This window comes from Furipterus horrens, unplaced genomic scaffold, assembly GCF_987537825.1.
Source record: "Furipterus horrens unplaced genomic scaffold, mFurHor1.1.pri manual_scaffold_5, whole genome shotgun sequence".
Taxonomy (NCBI): domain Eukaryota; kingdom Metazoa; phylum Chordata; class Mammalia; order Chiroptera; family Furipteridae; genus Furipterus; species Furipterus horrens.
The window spans coordinates 166,515,669-166,541,549 of record NW_028327175.1 but is presented as its reverse complement, the minus strand read 5'-3'; the positions used below and the strand labels follow the sequence as shown (position 1 = coordinate 166,541,549).

Sequence of the window (25,881 nt, the reverse complement as noted above, 5' to 3'; positions counted from 1 at the left end):
TGAAGGACAGTAATGGATATAATTTGGCTAGAATACAGTATGCGCATAAGGCAACATGGACACATGAGGTTAAAATGTGGGTTGGACACTGGGGATTTTTTTCTTTTTTGAATTAGGAAGCTGTAAATAATTTTTATGAATTTCTGAGGTAGGAATCTGTAAATAATTCAGTAGGCACTGGGGAGCTATGGAAGGTTTCAAAGCAAGAGAGTGATGGGATTGGACCTGGACTTTAGGGAGACGGATCTGGCAGCCCTATGAAACATTGTGTGGGGTGGGAAAGAAGAGGGTGCCAGGACACTGGGTGAGGTCTGTGGTTATCCAGAAGGAGAGCAGGAACCTTGAGTGGAGAAAAACATGGCAGGTTCTAGGGTGAGGTGTGGTAAATGTAAAACAGACTGGGAATGTGCGTTTCCTTCTCAGGGATGTAGGACAGTGACAGCGATGCTGATCACAGGAAGAAGCCTGCCAAATGGAGGGACTGGCAGCAGGAGAAAGTAGTGTTGGTAGTACTGAGTTTTTCCACGCAGAGTTTATGGAAAATGCAGGTGGGCGTAAAAAGCAGATGGGTGCAAATGAAGTCCTGATTCCAGGAGAGGGTCAGAGCTAGAGATCCAAAGCAGAGGAGAGCCTCAGGGAATGAATTGAAAAAGAGAACGGAAGGGTGGAAGTCTGAGGAGCATCTTGGAAAAGGGCAGAGGGAACCATTGGTAGAAGCTGGGACCCACAGACTGAGGGGTATGTCCCAACCTAAGACATTTGTCCACTATGTGGTTTTCCTTCCTCTCTAAATTTATTATTCTGTATTCTGTACTTTATTATAGCCACCAAGATAAAAATATTGATAGTGGCTGCTTATACACACACCCCAAGAGGCACACAGGCATGCGTGATGCTACCTGTAAACGATGTTCTTTTTTTTATTGCCACCAAGGTTAAAAGCCTCAAGTGGGAACAGCATTTTCCTTGGAAGTATGGCTGTGGTACCAAGAGCAATAGCATTAATTGGGCACCCTAAAGTCTGAGGCAGTTTATACTGTTCTAGAGGACAATGAGACGTCTATTTATCTTTGGGGAAGACCACGTGGATTAAAATCTCTAAATTACTGGATGACAGAAATCAGGATTGAATAGGCCCTTGCTAAACTGGAACTTTGGGACCAAATCCACAGGATGGAATGTAATGAAGACCACTGAGGATTAAGTTTCAAATAATCACTTAAGACAGGCTGCATAAACCTCACTGATGGAAGTATAATTTATTTTGGGAAGTGATTGTTCATTTTGGTAGGTCTGAGAGGGAGTGTGTCAAGAGCTATGAAAATTTGAAGAGAGGAATTGACAAACACGAGACTGTTGCTAAAGGGATAACCAGAATGGGGAAATGCTTGACTAGCATGTCTCTTGCCAAGCAGTTAAGAGAACTGAGCTACAGGGCTGAAAGGGCCATTTTATCTTCTGCTCCATTGGACAAACCAGGACCAATGTCTTATGATTAAGGAGAACCAGATTTTAGACCCACATAAGGAAGACATTTCCGGAACAGAATGGGCTGCCTGAAAATGTAGTGAGGGTCCTATCACCACAGGTCCATTTGCAAAAGGAAAGTTACTAACATGATCTTTGTGATGGGAGGGAAATTGGATGAGATGCGTTCTGTGGTTCTTTGTAACTGAGGGTCTCTGGTATTTTCTTGATTTTTATGACACAGGGATCTGTGTTTTAGATGATCTCCATTCTTACTCCATTGGGAGAGCAAAGGTGTTTGCTGGGGTTGGGGTCATTATGGGTCTTTTAGTGGAAGCTTTCACATCCTGCTTGAATGGTACTGTTTTTGTGCCTAAGGTGGGGAGTGGCCTGCATTTGGGGTGAGCAGCTGCACATCTGGCTCTGCCATTAATGGGATAGACCACCCCCATCTTCAAATCGCATGTCACCCTTCAACCTGCCCTTACCAGTTTTCTCCCTTCTTCCACCCATCAAGCCTCGCTTCCTGTACACCCAGTCTCTTGCCAACATGCCTATACACATATCCTCACACACATTCTCCCTCCCTGAAATCAGAGAAGCATTTTTTCAGCTGCTCTCATGTAACATTTCATTACCACAATATTCTTTCTCAATTCTGAAATGGTGGTGGGGGAGAAGCCATTTTTCTTTATACCCACTGAACGAACGAAGCTCAGTGCTAAAATATTTTTCTTCAGTTGTAACTGAAACTGCTGTTGGCTTTAGTCCCAAAAACCAGAAAGACAATTTTACTTAACTGTTTAGAGATTTATAAATACCACACTGGAGTAGCCTCTAGGTAGTAACTTTAGATACCCAGCCCAATAATTATCTTTTATTGGTTTGTGATTTAGATCTTATTTTGAGTCCTCTATAATAAGAGTAGTACATTTCATTAAAAGAGCTTACTAAACAATAAAGAAAATCTGGCTTAGAGCTCCAAGCAGGTCTCAAGTACCAAAAGGGGCGTGCCCTGTTCCATTTCTTCTGTGAACATCACAAGACGCATCTCAGCACAGTGCTGAAGATGTATTTCTGCAAAGCAGCAATTGCAGCTGTTTTCTAAATGACTTTAACTTTTTCCCTACACAGCGTATCTCACCACGTAAGAGATCTCCTTAAGACAGCCAGTTACCGTTCTGGTAATATATTCCCAGCAAAGGAAACAATGAAAAACAATAGCAATGACAACAGTAGCTATAACAAGAGATTGAGAAACCTGTGGAAGTTTTGAGGCCCTCCATGCATGAAGGTCTCCTTAGGGAGTGGATATGGGGAAGAAAAAATAAAAACAAACAAAATAACCTTTTCTTTCCAACTGCATGCAGAACAGAGTCACTTCCCCACTCAGTCTGTGCCCAGCTTCAGACAACTGCAGTGAAAGGAAATCTTAGCTTTGGAGACAGAAAACAGATGTGGCGTGGTGTTGGGGTTGGGCTGAACTTCTAACATCAGGCTTTTGTGAGCTGCTTTATTCTCAAAACTTGTGTGCCTACTTAATACTCCTTTTAAAAATTATGATTCCTTTTGTTTTTCAGGTGAGTCATGTGCAAGGCATATTCATATACAATATCTCACTTAATCTTCCTGATAACCTGCTGAGAATGAGGTTATTTATCTCCATTTTACAAATGAGTCTCAGGAAAATTCAGCAACTTGCCCAAAGTCTCATAGCCAGTCAAGAGGATATGGAGTTGATCCCCAGACTGGTCCCAAAGCCTGTGCTTTTCTCATCATATTGGTCTGTCTCATAAAAGAGAAAAAGTGTTATTGTGATGAGAACAGGTCATTGGAGGACTCCTGGGGACAAGTATTCAGGGATATGAAAGCATTCAAATCATGCCATTTCAACCCCTAAGCTGCTCCTTGCACCCAAGGGCTAAGTTTGTTTTGAATGTTCTTGGGTCCATGCACTCCTATGTTGTGGGTCCCTGGTCCCCCATTCCAACAATCAGACACACTAAGGTTCTTTTGACCCCAGTCTTCCTCATCACAATACCTAGACAAACAGAGTAGAGTTGGGAGAAGTATAAAGAGTTCTACTTAGCCTGCTTCTGCAGACAATATAATTGTTTGAGCTTTTCATTCTTAATATAGAGTTGATTTTGGAGCTGTCCAAAGGATGGTGGAAAATTTGAAACTCAGGTATTTCTTTTTTCTTTTTTCAGAAACTCACAAAATATTTCTAGGTTTTACTTACTTATCCCACTCTCCAGGTGGAAGTTTCCATGGAAGGCAGTAGATAAGAATGAACAGACCACTCCAGCCCCCAAGCCTAGGATTGCAGGTGGTATGTTATGCTCAGAAAATTGCCAAAAAAACTGTCCTCTGGGTGGAAAATGCAGTTGTAAAAGCAGTCGTGTAATCCATGGACACTAGGGCCTGAGATGAGATTCCAAATAAGAATGGATTGATCATTATTCTGCTCCTTGTTCTATTTAGTTCATTTGTTTATGTTGTTCTTTAGTCTCCTGTATTAGGTGATATAATACGGTATTTTTCTTTCTTTGCCTGGCTTATTTCACTAAGCATAATTCTCTCTAGTTCCATCCATATTGTCGCAAATGGCAGGAGTTCCTTCTTTCTCTCTGCTGCATAGTATTCCATTGTGTAAATGTACCACTGTTTTTTGATCCACTCATCTACAGATGGGCACTTAGGTTGTTTCCAGCACTTAGCTATTGTAAACAGTGCTGCTATGAACATAGGGGTGCATAGGTTCTTTTCCGGAGCATTAGTTTGGTTCATACCCTATGCCTCAGATTAGTGTCCCAGTTTGTTCCATGGTCTATGCCATCGTAATGCTAATGAGATCCATAGCAGATGTGACATAGACATTTAAAATAAGTAGTATGGTACAACTTGAATACACATGTTTAACAATTTGAGGTCTGGAACATTTCAGAGTACTGTGTAAAATGCATGATGTGAATCATTTATAATTTTCTGAGTCATGAATATAATTCACATGCTGTGAAGATAGTACACATGCTTGAAGCTAGCAAATGAGCCTAGCCTACTGTTCAGTGAATTTTTTTCTTTTTTCTTTGTTTTTAAAGTATATTTTATCGATTATGTTGTTACAGTAGTTCCAATTATTTTCCCCATTGCTCCCCTCTGCCCAGTACCCCTCTTCACTCTAGCAATCCCACCCCCACCTTAGTTCATGTCCATGGGTCATACATATAAGTTCTTTGGCTTCACTCTTTCATATACTATTCTTAACATCCCCCTGTTTATTTTGTACCAACCGATTATGCTTCTTAATCCCTGCACCATTTCCCCATTTCTCCCCCTCCCCCCTCCCAGCTGATAACTCACCAACTGATCTCCGTACCTATGATTTTGTTCCTATTCTGGTTTGCTTAGTTGGATTTTGTTTTTATTTTTTAGATTCAGTTGTTGATAGTTTGTGAGTGTGTTGTCATTTTAGTGTTCATAGTTTTGATCTTCTTTTTCTTAAGTTTAAGTCCCTTTGACATTTCATATAATAATGGCTTGGTAACGATGAACTCCTTTAGCTTTACCTTGTCTGAGAAGCACTTCATCTGCCCTTCCATTCTAAATGATAGCCTTGCTGGATAGGGTAGTCCAGGTTACAGATTGCCTTTCATCACATTAAACACTTCTTGCCAGTCCCTTCCTGCCTGCAAAGTGTCCTCTGAGAAATCAGCTGATAGTTCTATAGGCACCCCCTGTAGACAACTCTCCGCCCCTCTCTAGCTTCCCCCAGGACTCTCTCTTTATCTTTCGCCTTTGGCATCTCAGTCATGATGTGTCCTGGTGTGGTCCCCTCTGGGTCCAGCTCATCCGGGACCCTTTGTGTTTCCCAGACCTGTATGTCTTATCTCCTTCTCAAAATTTGAGAAGTTTTCCTCAAATTGGTTGGCTGTTTTTTTCTCCCTTATGTTCCAAATAATTTATTTGAACCCTGGTTTTCTTCCCTTCACCATTGGTTTTGTGTGGGTTTTTCTTCCTTTCACTTACCATAGCCTTCACTTCTTCTCTTATGAGTTTGCCATACTCAAGCATATCTGTCAGGCCTGTGAGCATCTTTATCACCAGTGTTTTGAATTCCGCATCTGTTAGGTTGTCTATCTCCTCATCTGTGAGGTTGGTTATCTCCTCATCGCTTAGTTCTCCCATTGGAACCTTGATCCGTTACCCCTTTTGGGCCATGCTTCTCCATCCTCATTCTGACAGGCTCCTGTGTTTTTTCACCTCCGTGTCTCAGGTAGAGCTGTCTCTCCTGTTATGTGTAAGGGGCGGAGCCTTAGGGATTCATCAATATAGGGCGACCTGTTTCACCACGTTCTGGCGCTGTATGTGGGGGAGGGGTCTGAGAGGGTCAATGCTGCCTACCCAGCACTCGCCCCTTTTCTAGGCACCTCTCCCACTTCCGCAATGGCCCGGCGCCCCTCCAGCCGCTGCCCTGGCCGCAGCTCCCAGAGTGGATGGGTCTTTGGACATTCTAGGACCGTGGGGGCCCTTTAAACAAGTAGACTCTGCTGATAGACTGGCAGTTTCTGCCTCTACCCCAACCGCCGCTGGTCTGCACAGTCAGAAGCAATGAGGCTTGATTTTCTCCGGTGCTGGGGCCGTGAACTGTGAAGTTTGGTGAGGAGCTGGGAACGCTCCCCAGGTGTCCCTCCTTACTTTTTAAAATGTGTGACTGCACTTTCTGCTGGCCTGCTGCCACGACCACACCGCATCCTCTACGCCCCTTTTACCTGTCTGGATGAGTATTTCTTCTTTATATCTTTGTTTGCTGGACTTCCATGCAGTTTGATTTTCTGGAACTTCTGGTTGTTTCTAGTTTTGAGGTAGTTGTATTCCTTCTTAGTTGTGGAGGGAGATGCAGCGTGTCTGTGTATGCCTCCATCTTGGCCCACTAATTTCCACCTGTCCAGTGCTTTTTTTGTCTTTACCCATTCTTTTATAGGCAAAAGCCCATGTGAACTCCTAAAACTCTTATTTCTTTTCTTTAAAATGACCCTGAAAACAAAGTTATTTTTTTTAATTAAAAACAATTTTTTAAATCCTCACTCAAGGGTGTGTTTATTGAGTTTAGAGAGAGGAAGGGAGGGAAGGAAGGAGAGAGTGTGGGGTTCGGGGGAGAGAAACATTGATCAGTTGCCTCTTGTACACACTCTGACTAGGGATGAACCCAAAACCTAGGTATGTGCCATGAACGGGGATCCAACCCATAACCTTTTGGTGCCTGGCACAATGCTCCAACCAACTGAGCCACTCAGCCAGGGTGCCAATGGATTTATAAATGACTTTAGTTCTAGATTTATACAATATTTGAGGATATATGGATGATTGTACGTACTTCAATAGAATGTTCTGGAAGAAGTTATTCTCCAAATTCAGAAGATCAATATAGTAGTCATAGAGCATCCTGTTACATATTTCTAGTAAAGACTTTCTACCAGGTATTGTGTTACATGGATGTCACCACACAAATGTGTTATGAGAAGGCAGAGGTTGCTTTGGGCTAGGGATGGTTTTGGGGGGAGCTCCAGAGTAAGTGGAGTTAAATTTGAAAATAGCGATGATTATCTTTAGTAAAGGGGGAAATGGAGGGGGCCAAGGTGAGTGAGAGAAGTAAAGGCCAAGGGTACTCATGAAGGGGTACTTGGCTATGCATCTACTAATGATATAACTGAGGGGGAAGACTCTCAGGGTGTCAAAAATGATTCCAGGTGAAGTCACTGTTAACTTGGATAGGCCCTCAAGACAATGGCCTGTTCTATATCTCATGACTTTCCCCTTTCATTAACGGTCAGAAATATATTTAAATGCTTAGCACACTGCTTCACACCTAGTGAGAAAATAAATAACTTAATCCCGATATCTGTTGTTTGCAGCCTTCTCCATCTTAGTTTACCTTCAAATGAGGTAAAGCAGCTTTATTAAGTATGTCTTTCTTAAATACCACATCCTTTCCTACCAGGCTTCATTCATTCTCCATTCACTTAACAGTTGGGCACTGAGCAAACATTGTAAGGATCGAAGACATTGAACTTGTCGATAGGAGCTGTGGTTAGATTTTTCCAAGAATTCTCTAGTGTAACTCATCTCCTTCCTTTAGCCTGTACTGATAGCTGCTGGTCCTCAACCTTTTACTAGCCTCATTGAAGGTCCTGTTGCACAGGTAACCAGCCCAGGGCCTAAGGGTGCTATAGGAGGATAGAGACTTACAGTAGTTTCATAAAGAGCAGGAAATATCTCTACTTTCTGCTCCAGGGAGCTTTGAATGGTTCCTGAGAGCTTTCCTGACCACATGAAGATGGACTCTTTTCTCAGCAGCAGACTGGAAAATGGCTCTCTCAAACCTGTGCAGGAGGCTTTCAGTGGATCACTGGTGTTGCTCTAGTAACGGCGAATCACCGCAGGGCTGTCAGAGTGACACCACAATTGCGTAGGGTCAAGGAACCAGGCTTTAAATCCCACTTTTGCCAAGTTACATGTTATTTGACTTGGGATAAACAGTCTACAACTTTATTTCTTCGTCTATAAAGTAGGGCTTCTTATAGTGATCCCACCTAAACATCCTGAGGGATTGTGTGTGAATCCGTAGGTGATTGCCACAGATGGGTGGATAAAACATCAAGGGCTGTAGAATTAGCACTTTTCAGTCAAGTTTAATCATGGCACATGTGGGCTCTGGAACTGAGAACCTGGGTTTGAATGCCAGCAATGCTGCCTACTAGGCCTGAGACAACCATTTGACCTCTTGGTCCCTCAGTTTTCTCACTGAGAATACTAACTTCACCTGGCTCATCAAAGTGCTATGAGAAATGCATGAGATATAGGGCTTTCTCTGATCCATATTGTACCTTTTTGTGAGTCAGGAAAGGTCACTCTTTTCTCAAGAGACTTTTCTTCCTTCTGTTGACAAATTCTCTTAATACAGTATATTGATTATGTTTGAACAATACACTTTTTCTGCCATTCTCTAGAAAACATTATTGTAATGAAAATGCAGATATTATGCCCGTGATATGGGTGATGCCCACTTTGATGCGCTGTTGTCCACTGCCCAACTTTCATAGCCACGCATGCCATTTCAGAATGGATATACAGCTGTTCGTACCTAGGATGTACTTAGAGATCAAGCAATGTTACCTATTTTTGTTATTTTTATTATTGGATAGTTTTAGCATTTTTTTTTTCATTTGGTCCCCCAAAATAACAAATAGCGAGGTAGGGTTATCCATTTGTACCTAGCAGCCAGAATTATAGTTGATTCTGCTTGTCAATAGATATGCATAGGAAATAGGTAATGGCGGAAACCAAGACACTCTCAGGAGGTGAGCCGTCCAGGTTGGGTAAACCTGCAAAAGCCTGAAGAGGGATGAAGAAGAATTGGAACAGATTGACAATTACCACTGGGATTTTTCATCTGTAGATGGGCAGGTGCAGCACCACACAATGGTGCTGCTCTCTGAAGCAGAGGGCTAGGCCACAGACAACTCAGAGACAAAGACCTCAGTTATGTCTACTCTATGACAACTCTTTATGGAAGGAACCCTGACTTTTTGGAGAAATGATACCAATCCAGAGTTGCTATTCTGCTATTACATAGTAGGGTTGATGCTGGTCCAACTAGATGACAGATGGCACCTGGCTTCCTTCTTTCATCTCTTTTTCCCTCAAAAAAAAGTAATTTTGGTCATCAGCCAGGATACCTAGGGAATTTTTCTTAAATATGTTTTATTGATTATGCTGTTACAGTTGTCCTAATTTCTTTTCCCTCTGCTCCCCTCCACCCAGTGACCCCACTTCCCTCCATTTGTCCCCCACTACTTAGTCCATGCCCATTGCTTGTGCATATAGTTCTTCTCAACATCTTCCTGTCTACTCCACCCCCTCCTACTATGCTTCTTAATTCCTGCATCATCTCCCTCCCTTCCCCCATCCCCCTCCCTGCTGACCTCCCCCAATATGTTCCCCATACCTCTAATTCTTTTCCCACTCTCGTTGCCTACTTAGTTTGCCTTTGTTTTGATTCCCTAGCTTCTGTTTTTGGTTGTTGTGATACAGTTTTCATTTGAATGTTCATAGTTTTGATCCTCTGTCTTCTAAACAAGTCCCTTTAACATCTCATATAATAGTGGTTTGGATTTCATGAACTCCTTCGGTTTTACTTTGTCCTGGAAGCACTTTCTCTGCTCTTCTATTCTGAATGACAGCTTCACTGGATAGAGTATTCATGGCTGTAGGTTTTTACTTTTCATTATTTTGAATATTTCTTTCCAGTCCCTTATTGCCTGCAGTCTCCTTTGAGAAATCAGCTGATAGTCTAATTGGGACCCCTTTGTACATAATTCTCTTTTTCTCTCTTGCTGCTTTTAAGATTCTCTCTTTATCTTTAATTTTTGACATTTTGATTATAATGTGTTTTGGTGTGGGTCTCCCTGGGTCCAGTTTATTTGGAACTCTCTCTGCTTCCTGGACCTGTAAGTCTATTTCCATCCCCAAGTTAGGGAAGTTCTGTTTCATTATTTTTTCACGTATTTTTTAAATTTCTAGTGGTTCTTTTTCACCTTCTGGCAACCCTATAATTTGGATGTTCACTCTCTTATAGTTGTCCCAGAGGTTTCTGAGCTTCTCCTCATTTTCCTCACTTTTTGTTTCTTCTTTCTGCACTGGTTGACTATTTGTTCCTTCTCTATGTTCCGATTTGTTCATTTGATTCCTGGTTTTCCTTCCCTCACCACTTGTTTCATATGTGTTTTCATTCATTTCAGCAGGACTAGCCTTCATTTCCTCCCCATCTTGATTAACTCCTACTGTTATTTCTGTAAACTGTCTTATCACTATAGCTCTGAACTGAGCCTCAGAAAGGTTATCTATCTGTTCATCGTTAATTCATGTATTTGCTTTCTAGTCGGCTGTGTGATTGGGAGCTCTATCATTATCCCTGCCATCCTGGCGGTTTTTTGCTTCCTGGGCAGGGCTGTCACACCTCCTACACGATAGGGGGCTGAGCCTCATGTACTCATCACTACCAGGCAACCCTTCTCACCACACTCTGATGCTTTGTGTAGGGGCAGGGGTCCAAGATGGATTCCTGCCATTCTCTCTCCGCTGAGAGACTGGGAGCCTCCTCCTCTGTTCACATGCCCTCTGGGCCTCACAATTCGAGGCAATAGGGGTCTGCCTTCTCCGGCGTTGGAATCACGAGCTGATGGGTTTGGTCTGCAGCTGGGGGTGCTCCCAGGCTCTTCTTGCCTCCCCTTAAATACAGGTGTCTATGCTTACCGCAGTCCCGCTGTCCATCACTGCAGCTGCCGCCACCAGCACAGCTTGACCTCTCTGCCCCAGCTTCGCCTCTCCTGCCCATCCAGACGAGCACCACTTGTTTATAACTTCATATGTTGGACTTCCATGTAGCTTTTTTCCTGGAACTTCTGGTTATTTCTGGTTTTGCAGTAGTTGTATTTCTTCTTAATTGTGGAGGGAGATGGAGCATGTCAGTCTAGGCCTCCGTCTTGGCCGGAAGTAAGGAACTATTATTTCTTAATTGGGCGAGAGGTCTTGGAACCCTTTAAATATTTAATAAAATGATGAATGTTCTCTCTGGCCCTCCCCTACCTCCTTTAGGTTTTTTTTGCAGAAATATACCTTGTCTATCTTAGGTGTTTTTCCACCTTAGCAGCACATTATAATCAGCTGAGGAACTTTTAAACCTTCCCATGCCCAGGCCACATCCCAGAGCAATTAAATCAGACTCTGGGAACAGGATGCAGGCATCAGAGGTTCCAGCCTGCAGCCCAAAGTAAGAAAGAAACACAAGCCTAGCTTCATCTTAACGCAAGGTCACCATCCTGATCCTTAAATCAAGGCTATTGATTCACTAAGCTTAAATCTCCACAGATTTGGGAGCCTCCTAAGATTGATGGCTGGGAATTTTGGAAGGCACAGAATGGGTGTTATGAAAATTCATGGTATCTGAAAAATGAACTTTGACTCATGAACTTCCAGGTGGTTCCCAGTCTCCATCCTGGTTGAGAAGGAGCAGAGGAAGTAAACCAGGGGAGTATGCATGGGAGGGATCAAGGTAGCTGGGCACAGGTAGTTCTCTGAGTGATTAATGGGTGTAGGAAATGGAAAAATTCTGAAAATCAGTCAGAAGCTAGGTCTAAGGATGAGCAAGAATGGTAAATAATGAGCATGTCAGGATTGAAAGTTCACACTTAATCTAAAACCTATTTTTAATAGGCCCTGGGTGATTATAAATTCCCAGTGGCTTTCTAGTTATTGGTATTATATGAGGTTTCTCCCAAATTTCTAAAGAAGTCCAGGTGTGCCTCTCTCTTGTTAATTAATTAATTAATCAATTAATTAATTAATTGGTATTAAGAATACCGAGGCATTTTAAAAGGAAACCCTTTTTTTTTTATAAGGATTAATTATATACCATGCAAGGAAGCAATGGCCTCTGTGTTATGAAATATTAAATCAAAATGCTTCCCATTCCCAGATGTACCAGAGATAAATACAGCAGTATTTTGAAGCCCCTCTTGGAGTTGTTTTGCCTGAAAATTTATTGTTTTGTCTCTATTTTCAGAAAGCTCTGTTTTCTGTGAAGTATAGCACTCTAGGTAGTTTTTAAGGTGCAAAGTCCTCTGGAGTTGCCTATGTCGGCAACAACTCTTATGTAGATGGCACACGAGGGATGGCACGTTGATCGGCTCCTTTAAGATGACAAATGGGCAGAGAGTGTTATTGTCTTTGATTGCACGCCTTACATCATCTGTATGTAGGAATAAGAGGGCCATACTTTATCTTTAGCCATTTTATAAATATTTAAGTCCTTATAGTTGCCTAAAGATATTAAAGCATATTTTACAGTAGTCAGAATATAAATATTATATATAGCGCAAGATACCAAAGTAGTTTAATGAATTCATAATTTTCTGTTCACACTTATTGGAATGTGTTTTATGTTCCAAAAGTTCCATTTAAAGAATAAGATACCATTCTGCTTCCTGACAACACACCAAGTGTTGGCTGGCGTTTCAGGCGGGGTCTTGGTTCTAATGTCTATAGAGGCTTTCATTAGGAGGCAGGGAGGCAGAAAGTCAGAGCCCTGGGATATATTTCCTCAATCTCTACATTTAATATATATATAACTAACTTTTAAGTAAACACTTCTGGTGCTTATTTAAATCATAAAGCATCCCAAAGAGGAAGCTTTTTATAGCTCCTTTCCTCTATTTCAAAGAGATCAATTTTTAAAAAAAACCTAAGTACAATAAAAATGTGGTTTGTAATTTTCCTGTCTTCCCCACCTCCTTTTGTAAACAGGGACACCGACCCTGTTTGCCATTATACAGCTTGGCTCCGGGTATTGATTTGGACAGTGATTTCCTACTGCATTCTGTACATTTCTCCCTAAGACAAAGAGTTCCAACTTCTTCCATTTTCCTAAATGCAAGGGAGGGACAGGGAGAATATTACCGCATCTCTTTTCAATTTTCCAGTGAAATATAAAGACTTTCCTCTTTAATATTTCACAAAGTTTCTCCAGCTCCCAGTGGGAGTCCATGCTGGGTAATGTTTGCTAATTACCAACCACAAGACTAGACATACAACACTGGTAAATTACCTGACCCTTTCCATTTTAATGAGGCAACAAGGATTTCGCGAAGTGATGTTGTTTCACTGGTTAATGGTGTCAGCAATGTTGTAATTGTGGGTTGAGACACATTAGCTGAACAACCACATGTAGAAAAGGGCTTTCTCTCCACAAGCCCTTTGGAGACTGGAACTATAGTATCATTAAGCCTTTGTCATTTGCATGCTGCTAATCACTTACTTTATTATCCTGCATATCCATTGTCTTTCTTTAATTGCTCTTTAAATTAAAATTAAAAATAGTTCTAAAGCCCACAATGGCTGGGGTAACATCTTGATTATGAAGATCACTTCAAGAAAATGGAACAACTGGTAATGTACTGCCAGGATTATGAGAGAGTCCCACTGTTACGCATGTGCCTACAGGCCCCAGGGGCCCTGTTGTGGCCGTTTCTCTTCCTTTAGCCCATACTGTTTGTTTAATAAATGGTTATTTATGGCCTTTTCAGCCACTGTAGCAACTTTGGAGAAAGTACATCCTTCTCATTGGTTTGGGCACTGAAATTTCGTTCCCCGGGCAGAGGTATAAAATTGAATGGAAAGACAGGGTCTGCGCTAGAGCCTCTGAAGAGACCCTCTTAATTCCTTACTGGTTTATTCTATACTAGCTTACTTTTAAAATTTGTGGTCATGAAAGACACAGAAATTTCAGAGCTGAAATGGACCTTGGCATCATCTTCATTTTACAAATGAAGAAACTGAGGATCAAAGCAAATGCCAGAAGTATGATCACACAGCAGGAGATGAAACCATATTGTCTGTTACTGTGTGGAGTGGATGAGGGGTCCTGGAGGGAGAATCACATGTTATGGGCTGCTCCTGGGAGTGGATTTGACATCATGGCTTGAGCTGTGATATGCAAGCTTCATGGGTGTCATGGGCCAGGGAATTTAGTGTGTATCTCTTACATACATATACTGGTGTGTTTGTTGATGCAGACTCTGTGCCAGGACACAGGACATGAGGGATGGTATCTTCCATTACTTTCAAAAAACAACGTCGTAGGTGACTGTGCAGTTGTTCCTGAATGTTGAGTGATTAAACCCAGAGGTACCATGGTTCCAATATTATATATGGTGCCCTAGAACTGGGATGATAGATGTTCCAGATCCAGGAGGCATTGGGGCATCTGCCTCAGTTTTACAGATGAGAAAACCAAGTTTAGATAAGACATAGACATCTCCTAAGTTCTCACAGGGAGTGAGAGCTAAAACCTATGTCTTTTGTTATCTGTTTTATTTCTCTGTCACCATTATGAATATATTATTATCAACATCACCATTATCATTATCATTGTAAATAAGTTAGTACTTTTAAAGTGCTTCTTCTGGACCAGGCATTGTGGTAAGCAGTTTACTTGTATTGTTACACTCACTTAATTTTCATGACATGTTAGTTTATCATTTTATAGATAAGGAGATTGAGACCACAAATTTAATTGCCCCAGAGTATAACACTAGAAGCTAAACAAGGCAGCACTCAGACTTAGGGAGTCTAGCTCCAGAATTGAAGTTCTTAACCATGATGCTGTGGCTCATTTCAGGTCGTGGTCCATGGATATCGATCATGGTGTAAACAGAGTTGCTCAAAATCGAACTAACACCGATCAACCTCTTCTTTAATGAAGGGGTGTGTGTGTGCGTGCGTGCATGTGTGTGTGAATGCCTGACCCCCAAGATCCAAGATCCTAGTTATATAGTCATTTGCCGGCATAAACCTATATGCAGGAGAGCCTTCAAAATGTAAGAGAAAAAATTCATAGTGCTTGATTTTTAAAGCACTGTCGAATGTTTGGAACCTCGGCTGCTATCTCAGGCGAGGTGCTGACTGACGGTTGTCGGGTGGTGGGATTCTGCTTTTCCCGAACTGCCTGGCAATGTCTCGGTTCACTTGGCAAATCCATCTTTTGCAACTATTTAATTTTCTGTGCACTTAAGATAGGGATGTTTCAGTTTCCTTGTGATTTCATAGCTCTTGGTTTTGCAGCACTGTCCATTGGTTCATACTAAACCCAACAACCGGGGCCCATTTGACATTTGGTGTTTTAGATGTACAAGGACATTTGAATTACATGACAAATGCTGAAAAACAAAGACCATGGCACTGAGAACATAATGAAACTGTTTATAAGGTAAAGGTGGTTGCATTTTCAGTCAATCTATCACTTTAATGAGCTCTTTGCATTTATTTGATTAATGCTCACAAAAGGGGGAGAAAAAATTGATGTAATGGAAACAAAATGGTATACAATCTTGGCAGCAGGAGGGAGGTTTCTCTGTGTTTTATTAGTGCCCACTCATGTCGCTGACTTTCAATGTATATGTCTACCTTTTCCCTGGCATGGTATGCCTCTGGTTTACTGGAAATGTGATCCAGCAGAAAGGAGGAGATCCTGTATTAGAGGCAAAACAGCCTTTGTCCTCTCGTGGTGGTAGCAAAGAGGGAGGGTCCAGGACAGGAGTTCAGGATTAATAATAATAAAGAAAAGCTTACATACTCCATGCCATATTGAAATTAAGAATCCAATAGATGTGAAGATTTCAAGAGAACATTAAAGATGCTTTAAAACATTAAAATTGGCATCTAGTAATTAGTACATGATTAGCAGTAATATGTACAGTATAAAATAGTGAATAATGGTAATGGGAAAAGTGCAGAGGAAGACATCATGAAGTAACTAAATGGGGGGAGAGAAGATAGTCAAGGTGGTCTTCCTGGAGGAAGTGAAGGAGAGGCAGGAGCTGGTTTGATATGGAAGAGAGGGGTCAGAGAGGGGAAGACTGGGTATATAATATTTAAAGTCATTTGATTCATATAGTCAAAGTATTTATTTTTAAGTTGTAAGATGAATTAGGAGGAAATAAAAGGCAATTGAGAAGTAGAAAATTCACCCTGACACCATGGTGAAGGCATTAGACCAGGTTAATTTTAGTTTTCTTAACAAATCTATAGTCTTTGTTGTGTTTAAGTTATGACTAGCTTTGTTCTTCCCTCCCTCCCTCCTTCTTTCCTTCCTTCCTTCTTTACTTCCTTCCTTCCTTCCTTCCTTCTACTGACCCCTCTGAAAAACAGATAAAAATAGTAAGCTCTTTAAGCTTATGGTAAAGAAAGAGACTGTCCGCTTAGAGACTCTTGGAAACATATTTGTTTCATGTGTGAGGCTTATTTCAGTGCTGAATGTATCTTATGAAGTTTAATGGGCAAAGAGTTGTAGAGAACTTTGTTTGCTTTAGTTCAGACCCAAAATGCAAACTCTAAAAAAAGATGAAGTACTTTACTCAGCAGGTAGAGCCAGCTTTCCAAGGCGTTTTCAAATACAGTCTCTAGAAAAAAGTACTGTTAAAAGTATCAGTGTTACTTATGGTAAATAGAAGAAATGGAGGTGTGGGGTATTAACCCACATCTTGTCCCTGGTCACTGGAAGTGAACAAAAAACCTTGAGTGAAGGTTCAGTCAGTCACTTGTTTCAATAGAAAATCAGACATGCATGAGCCATTTCACCAAGAATGGAGATTTTTCTCACGGTACTATTTGGTGCATTTTGGTTGCAAGAGATAGAAATCCAACTCAAAAAGGCTTAAATAAAAAGGAGTCATTTACCTGGGGTGCCTCTGGCTTTAGACACATGTGGGCCCAGGATCTTGAATGATGTTGGAAATCTGTGTTGTTCTCCTCCCCTCATGAATCACTGGCCCCATATGGTCTAAATGGTCACCAGCAGCCCCATTCTCACATCCTTCTACCCTTGCATCCATCACATCTTTAACATCTTCTCTGTAATATCCTGGGGAGAACATAGACTGGCCCCAGCCTGGGGGACAGGCCCATCTCTAAAGGAGTCATGTAGCCAGGGTAATGGGGGCCATCTTGATGACTCTGTGAAGTTAGACTCTCTGGCTTCATGTTACCATTCTGTGGACAGAGTGGGGACAGGATTGTACCCCTCCACCACCCTCAAACACTGTGGAATGAATTCTCATGTGAAGAAGGAGTTGAAGGGGAACAGATATAATAACTGATAAACACCATCCTGGCTCTGCCATCAACTGGTTCTGTGATATTAGATACAATAACTTCTCTGCTTTAGCCTTGTTTTTTTTTTTTTTTTTTTTTTTAATGTGTGAAATAGAGGGGTTGATTCCAGAATTTTCAAATTGCTTATATCCCTAACATGAGTGATTGATAAAGGGGCTAGAGAGACCCAATGGTATTTTACATTGCTCTGTTTTTAGGCTCTGGGTAGGGTACAGTTGTCAGCTCCAGGCACAGTTGCTTTGAATAAAGCAAAGAACATGGAAGCTGGCAGAGAAGTTCCCCCTTCTTCCCTCCCTAACATTGACCTCCATCACCCTATTGGGGGATCCCTCTCCCTAAGTGGAAAGTGGTCAGTCAGCTGGGCAGTGTTAGGAGAAGCTGTTTCCTTGGTAAATAATCTTTTTTCTTTCTTTATATTGAATCAGTACTGGTCAGCTGCCTGGCCTTCATGACTTCAGGACTCCAAATTTGTTCAAAGCCACTGAGAACTATGAAAAAAATATTACAAGGTTAAATTGAGGTTTTCCCTTGGCCATATTTCTCTTACAGACCTTTTGATCAATCTATTGCCCAAGCAAAGCCTGTGCACATGGATTTCCCCTTATGCACATGGATTTCCACCCCCCCACCTCCTAAGTTAGAAAGCAGTTGTGGTTGTATACATGAAATTTTCTTTACTTCAGCTGCTGAAGAATTTGTTGGAATACATACTGCAGAATTACTGCTGTGGCTATTACTGTACTTGCTCAGGGGAGCTATTCAAATGCCTCATTTATTGAAGCTTAATAGATTAAAAGTCCAAATTGAGTCTCATGATATAAGCCTAATCAAGTTCTAATCTGCATAATTTTCCCATAAGCAGCAATGGGAAATTTGGATAATTTATGTTGTAGCAGTTGCCAATCATGTGTTAAATAGCATTGTTGCATTTACTTATCAAAATATTTTTATTGATCTTTACTTCATCTGACATTTGGCTTTGGGATTTTTTTTCCCCTGGCATTAACAGGAAATTTAATTCATCTCATAGATGATGTAATATGAGATGTTTCTCTTGATTTTAGTATGTCTTTATAGATCATTTTTAACGGTGATCTTTCCCTTTTACAACTTCATATTGAATACCTGTCTCAGGAAACCTAGATGACTTTGCCTAATTTATTTCCCTAGTTTAACGCAGCATATGGATTTCTAACCACCATTTATATGCACACAATAAAAGATAATTTGGCCTACCATTTGGACCAATTCCTTTGTGTAAAATCTATGAGGGTGGGGGAGGCACTTACTTTCATTTCTCCATCTATTCTAGGGGAGATGATTGATAAGAATGTTCATCTCCCTCTTTCCCTGGAAAGGCTTGGGGATTTAACTAACGAAGATTTAGAAAGTACTTTGTGTTTTCCTCCATGGTAAAGTACTGTAATAAAGCATTTATTATACGTACTGGGTTGTGCATGCTACCATACCAAAGCAAGTTAAGCGTAACTACAATGTGTCCCCACTGTTATCTGCTATTGTTTAAAAGTGAAAACAATATAAGAGCAAGACTAGCTTTGGCCTCAAGCTTGCCTGTCAGCACGGAGGGAGAGACCATCACACACAGAGGGCAGGGAGCATAGAGTGCCGTTCCCCTGGGCTCTGATGTCAGGCTGCCTGGCTGCACCTCCCAGACCTGCTACTTACCAATTGGGTGTGCTTGAAGAAATAATTGTACTGCTCTGAATTTTATTTTCCCTATCTATCAAATGGGAATATTTTCAGTCCCTACACTCATAGTGTTGTTATGAGGAATAAATGAGGTGGGGCCATGAAAAGTCTCTTAGTACAGCTCTGCCCCTTAGTAAGAAGGAATATTGGTTTGGTGGTTTAGAGGAGACTGGAGCCAATTTACCTGGGTTTAAGGCTGAGATCTGCTATTTCCTAGATGTATGCCCCAGAGCAAATTGCTTACCTTCTCTGTGCTTCAGTTTTCTCATCGGTAAAATAGTATTTTCTGTGTAGGATGGTTTTGGAAACTAAAGTTATGTGAGCAGAAGTTACTACATAATAATCACTCAATAAATGTTGGCTTTTTTTTTTTTTTTCATGAGCTTCTATTTAAGCCCACCTTCTTCATTCTCAATTATCTTAATCAGTCTATATCTAGAACATCCTTGCCTTCCCATGACATTGAGTCTTTTTTATTTTCTAATGCACCCATGTCTGCATTACCCTGAACCCTTTTCTGGGCATTCTCCAATAAAGCCTGACTGAGCCACAGCCTTTTTCTGGTGTACAACCACATGGTGCCTCTGAGGTGCTGTGCTCGTGTGCATGCATGCAGTAGGTACTCCAAACAATTAATTTAAAAAAAAATAATGAAACCTTAGTGATTTCCTTGTTATTCCAACGTCTCTTCTCCTTGCATTTCTTCAGAATGGGGCAAGTGTTTGTATTAAATTCTTAAATTCAAAACCATCCTAAAACTTCTGTGTATAATTTAACTAAAGGTCATTTAACCTTCCAGTAATTACCCTGGCAGAGGCTCAGTTCCTCCTATTCCCTGGAATAATCCATATCATTAAAATGACATCAGACACTGCTAATTTTATTCACCTGAACCCAACAGCAGTGCATATAGTCAAGAACACAGATGCTAGAAAAGAATCTAGAGAGTATGAAAACAATTTTAGGAGCATAAGAAACAAAGAGGAAGGGTATGCCCTAAATAATTAAGGGAAGTGGAGGATGAGGTCTAGAACAGAAGACTCCAGAGAGATTCTGCAGCTGCTATAAGGAACTAAGAATACTTCATACTTAAAGACTGGTCACCAGTTTTTTAACATACCTAAAGAAATTCTAGCCATCCCCTTATCTGAAATCCTCCTTTCTTACATATTTTGGGTTGTATTTTAATCACTGGCTTTATCTGATTGTACTAAAATACATCCACATTGCTCATTGCCTTTCGATTAACTTTCCATGATTTTCTTCATTAAATTTTATTTTTAAAAATCAACCAAAAGATACCTCAGTTCTTTATCCATAGAGAGGGGTGGTGGTAGATGCTACGCCTATGCACAAGTACTTATTGTGTACCCAGGAAAATATTAACATTGGTAGTCAATATTTTCGAGTACTTGTTTCATACCAGGCATTGCACTAAATGTTTTGAATATACTATTTTATGTTAGTTTCACAGCTACCCTGTGTGAGTGATACTTTTAGTTCATAGACAAAGAACCAGGGGCTTGGAGAAAGTTTGTGCTATATTCATAGTTATGTGGCTAATACAGTGATGGGCCAGAGTTTGAACCCAAGACATCTGACTGTTAACCATACTACTAAGTATTCCACTCTGTTTCTTCTCCATGGGTCAGGAGTTCTGTAGACAACGGGAAGATTCAAAAAATAGAAAACAAAGTCTGTGGGTTAAAGTTCTCATACAGCATGTAGAATGACCATGCTTGGCAAGGAGTCATCTTGGGCCCATTTATGCCTAATGCCAAAGAATAGAACAGATAATGTAAACCCGCCACATTTGCCCTGATGATTGGAATGGGGAGGGGCCTTTAATGAAGGAGATCAGGTAGTCTTTGGAGGTCATCTTTAGCCCAGAGCTTGCCTCCTGTTTGCATGTTCAATAGAGGGCAATGGAGACATTTCAAGAATCAGGAGGGCATCTCAGTAAGGTGCTTGAATTTGAGAACTTTTCCTGATTGAGAACTTTTCATTTCATCTCTTTAATGTCAGCATTTTTACTCATCTATGCTGGAAAAATGAGTTGTTGTTTCTAAAGTTGGTTTCCCAAGTGTTAGTTTAACTAAGGAAGGAAGTGTTTCCCAGCTTCACCATTCTTTAGCTGTAGGTTAGGGTATCTATACTGTATTCACATGGTGTGTAGTATAGAGTGTTCACACGCAGAACTGGGGTGCTATTTCATGTACTGAGAATTAAAGTTCAACCAAAAGTGTGTCCACTGCAGCAAACAGTAATGGGGTGGGGAGGAAGACCACCAGAGACAGGGACACAATTTAGACCTGTCCTGTTATGAACTGCTGCTATGATGAATGGGGTAGGGTCCATCAAATGGCATCAAAGGCAGGATTGCCTCATTTTTTCAGATGGAAGGTGCCTGAATTCTTTTCTCTCCAAGATCACTGAAGGAATCTGGGTCAGCCCTGCCGTTTTCAGCCACAATTTTTCCATATTTGGACCTCCAAGAAAGAAACCATGGCAGTCATATCCTAGGCCAGTATCTTCCTTGATAAAGGTCAATTTTTACTTTAACTGAGTCTGTCTATTGCCTTTTTTGCATCTAAGATAATATATCTTTGGAATGTCTGAGTAACGTCTTTTTCCATACCTCTTAGAGCACAATCTCTCATCAGAGTACAAGGCCATGGGACCCCTCATTGTTCTCTTGCTCCCCGACCTACCTTCATTACATGCTATAAATGTTAACTGTTAACTATCCTGTAACTACCAAATGTAAAAGTACGCATTGGTCTCCTCACGTTACTCTTTACCCAGTCCCTGAGATTTCCCTGCTTCCGTAATCTATCACCAATCAATTTCATGTAACCCCCTTATGCCTCCTTCTTTGATTGTAATCTATAAAATAAGGTGCAGAACTCCCATTCTCTGGAGCATTTTCTCATTCCCTTGAGATTTTGCTTCCTGGAAATTGTCATCAGTTAGGCTCAAATTAAATAATAAAAATTCTTTAAAAAATAAATAAAAATAAATTCTATTCATCTTTAACACAACTCTACACCAGAGGGAAAAAGATAGAGTATATCTTCAGTCTTTCTTTCTGCTTTTAAAAAATGTGTGAATAGAAAAGTATCAAAAGAGTAAGAGACATTATAGTTGCTGAAGTTTTCTTGCCAAAAAAAGCACCCTGTTCCTGGGGTCATGTGTAAGAGAGAGAAGGCCCTTTAATGGAGAGATGTCTTTGGACACCCACCATAGTTTGTCAGTTTGCAGATGCTAATGGAAGCAGGCTTGGTGACTGAAGGGGAAAATGGAATATGAAAGCTAAATATAAGAGACCTCTGAAGCAAGCATGTTATTTCTAAATGAAGGTTTCATGCAAAGGAATTGAGACTCTTTGCCCTGAAAATGGAATTTTTAAATAAGATAAAAGGACAGTCTGGCTTGTTGCAGGTTCTCTAATGAAATACAGTTTTCCTAATACTGTGTGACCTGCATTTCTCCCTGTTTTATGGGTGCTATTCCTTGACGTCCAGACCCGTATTTTCTCAAGTCAGCATTTGATGATGGATGTCAAAATACAGGCCATGTATTATGCATATAGCATTACCGATTTAAGGTGTTTACTTGTCAAGTTGGAGAAATTCAAAAAGTCACCTCCACTGAATCTGCACAGCTGTCACTTGCAGTTTTTCATGCTTTTGAATGAAACTTCTGATGAAAACAGCTTAGTCTTCCCCCTCACTATTCTAGGGGAAGAAAACAGCTAGCATTTAAAATGCATGTTCTTGGTTATGTGGTTGGCTGAAAAACACACATTCCAAAGTTTAGAAAGATGGACATTACACTGTCATTGAAAAATGCTCTGTGCACAGTATGTCAATATAAAGAATAAAAAATTAAGTGCATTCAGGGAATGAAAAGTAATTAAAACTTTTTTTTTTCTTTCTGAGAATAGGCAACTCAATAGTATCAAATTTATACACAGAAAGGCAGAAAATCAGCAAACCCTTTTTATACTTTTCTGGCATTTTATGCATTATGCACCTCCAAAGCAATAGGCAATTATTGAGCACCTGTCATTGCATTCCTGAGAAAGCACACATGCCATAATGCCTGATTCAATCCAGTCTTGTCACATTATTGGAGACTAAGTGAGGAAACTGGTTACCCAATCTATTTGGAATTTTGTCCTTGGAAACTTAACAAGTGACTTTGTATCTCTAAGGCCATAACTCATTGATAAGCCCATATTGCAGTCCATCAGGGGCAAAGAAGAGAAACAAAAGCGAACATGTCAGCCTGTCTTCTAAGATAGAGGAGCAAATTGGGTCTTGCAGCCAGTACAAAGCTGATGGTACTACTTGCCATGTGCTTCACTTGGTTAAATTAATTTTCACTGTATGAGTGTGTGAGGTAAATAAATGAGTCATGTCTACATGTTTCTATGCACATCCTTAAGGAGGCAGCCATTTAGCCTAGCTGGGATGATTCCTCATCCTCAGAAATCTTGAAGTTATGTCTGGGTTAAGCTTATTCTACTATATACTTGGGATTCAGAGCTGAGACCCAAAAAAGCCCAGATGCAAAAATCATAAACCAAATAGGCTGCTTCCAACATCTATATTGTGAGATGGGTTAGTCACCCTGGGAAGTTCAGGCGTCCACTATGAGCAGGCAGCATATGCATCAGTCAGGATGATTTTAGTTGCAAATATTTTTTAAAAACCCTAATGTTGGCTTAAACAAAAGGAAAAATATGTGAAGATATAATTGCGTGTTGTGTATATAATGTATGTAAAACTATCTTACCTCAGGCTTTTTTCCATAGAAATTGTATCTATATAAAGGTTATGTATAGAATATATAAAATTTATCTATATAAGATGTATATAAAATATTATATACATATAATCTTATTTATATGTATATTTAAAATATCATGTAGTAAGAAATCTCGAGGCCAGTTGGTTTTGGTTCTAGGGCTGGTGACTTCAGGAACTCAAGGACTGTTCTTCTGTTATTCAGTATTTCTATCATTCAGTTAGAACAATGTCATTAAGGTGATTTTGTCCTCAGCTGGTGCCCATCCTGGTTATAAGATGGCTGCTTGACTGCCACAGTTCCAGGCATAAAAGCAATGTCCAGTGGATTAAAAGAGAATCTCTCTTCCTGTGTGATTCTTTTTAAGAGCAAGGAAACACTTCCTGAAAACCCCCAAGCAATTTTCTCCCACATCCCCTTGGTCAGAACTGTGTGAAAAACCCAAGTAAGCCTCACTGGCAAAAGAATAAGCAATTGATTGGTTTAAGGTAGCAATATAGTTTAGTTTGTGCTGTGTTAACAACAACAACAAAGCCAAATCTCAGGACCTTAAAGCAACACAGATTGCTTTTTCACTTACTCAGAATGCTTGTGGGTTTGGGCCACTACTGTCCACGGCTGCTGCCCAGTCTTCTCCACGGTGACCTATGGTTCTGCGGTTGTCATAGTCTGAAAGGACAGGTAGAAGGTCAAATGCTTATACCAGAAGTGATGATACTCATGGTTCTGTTCATGTTTCATGGGCTAGAACATTTCCTATGTTGCATGGACATATCTCATTTCAAGGAGACACACTTAGGTATAATTCTCAAGGGTGCCTGAATGGAGAGGGGAACAAAAATCTGTGAGCAAGGCTGTTATAGAGACTGAATTTTAGGGAACTATCAAAGTGGGTTAGAATTATTTATAATAGTCTCCTACTTTGTTCTTTAAAAAAACAAAGGAACTCATCAGAGTTTATCCTAGTAGTGCTAATTGTTAACCTGTAAATATTGCATAAGCTACATTTTCTTTTGGATTGTGTACATACCCTGAACTCTTATTATTTCCAAGTTTTCCACACCTCTGACTTTTCTCCCTTCTCTTTTTATTTCCTGCTAGGATTCACACCTCCAGGAATGGACAGATCCTCTCCAGATAACAGCCCAGTGCACGGGATGTTACGTCAGCCATCCATCACGACTGGGGTCAACATCCCCATCATCACTGAACTAGGTAGGGGTGAATGCCAGCTTTGGGCAGACTTTTTGGTTATCTTTTCCAGCCATGTCAGATGTGAGGAGGTTGGCCTGTTTTTCAGCTCCTTCAGCATAGTAAACTCTAGTGGGGTTTGATTTGAAGGAGTCTGAAGAAAGGTATGCACAGAAATATCAGATTCCCAAAGGGAAAACTGATCTACCTTTCCTCTGAGATGACTAGACCGTTCCCTTCATGCTGGTCACTGTTTTCAAGGAGTATGAGATGATGGATTCAAACTTGGGGCATAAATTAGGGAAAGGGGAGGAAGCGAGGAAAGACATAGTCCATGGACTCTCGGTAATCTTCAGTGGAAGCACCTCTGGACAGCTCCTATAATCAGAACTCTCCACAGAGGTACAAAGCTTCAACTCTAAGCCAACCGCATTTTAGAACTGGAGAGAAGCATTGAGCTAATGTGTCATAACTCTACATTTAATCTGTCCTAAGAGAACTCAGACAAAGGCCTTTTTCGGTGAATGCCACTTGGGTCCAAAAAATGATGGGGTTTTGAAAACCATGATTGTTGGCCAGTGGTTTCCAACTTTTAACCTGGCCATGACACTCCCTGCTTCTACTTAAGAATTTGCAAAACTGCCAAAAGGTCTCTAGCCTATCGCCCCCAAGACAAATATAACCTACCTGTGGTCCAGGTCTTGGGTCCCTTTACTTCAGAATGTTTCCTCTGTTATTCCCTCACTCTTTTCTTTTTCTGTACTTTCCTCCACTCCCTTTCCCCAACCCTTAAATGCTGTATCCAATTAGCTAAACCTGGCAAGTTGCCTTTGGTATCAGTCAATCAGGAAAAAAACAGTGGGACGCACATTCTAATGATAACTGAACTGGGTAAGAAGCACTGTTTTCCTTCACATCAGTATCTCCTTTTGTTCTGTTGTTGGTGTTTCCAACCATCATTAGCTTGTTTTT

At 40.7% G+C, this 25,881-nt stretch overlaps 1 protein-coding gene across 14 annotated transcripts in view; it reads left to right on the top strand.

The window, feature by feature from the left end:
* The window catches only part of KCNMA1 (potassium calcium-activated channel subfamily M alpha 1), a 725,195-nt gene that overhangs the window by 652,725 nt on the left and 46,589 nt on the right, over positions 1 to 25,881 (top strand). For 7 of the 14 annotated variants that reach the window (XM_090278262.1, XM_090278261.1, XM_090278260.1 and 4 more), the window contains 2 exons: positions 24,820 to 24,933; positions 25,720 to 25,800. In XM_090278262.1, the coding sequence (XP_090134388.1) occupies positions 24,820 to 24,933; positions 25,720 to 25,800 (195 nt within the window). The remainder of the gene's footprint in view (positions 1 to 24,819; positions 24,934 to 25,719; positions 25,801 to 25,881) is intronic. The other 7 variants (XM_090278265.1, XM_090278273.1, XM_090278274.1 and 4 more) reach the window with 1 other exon arrangement.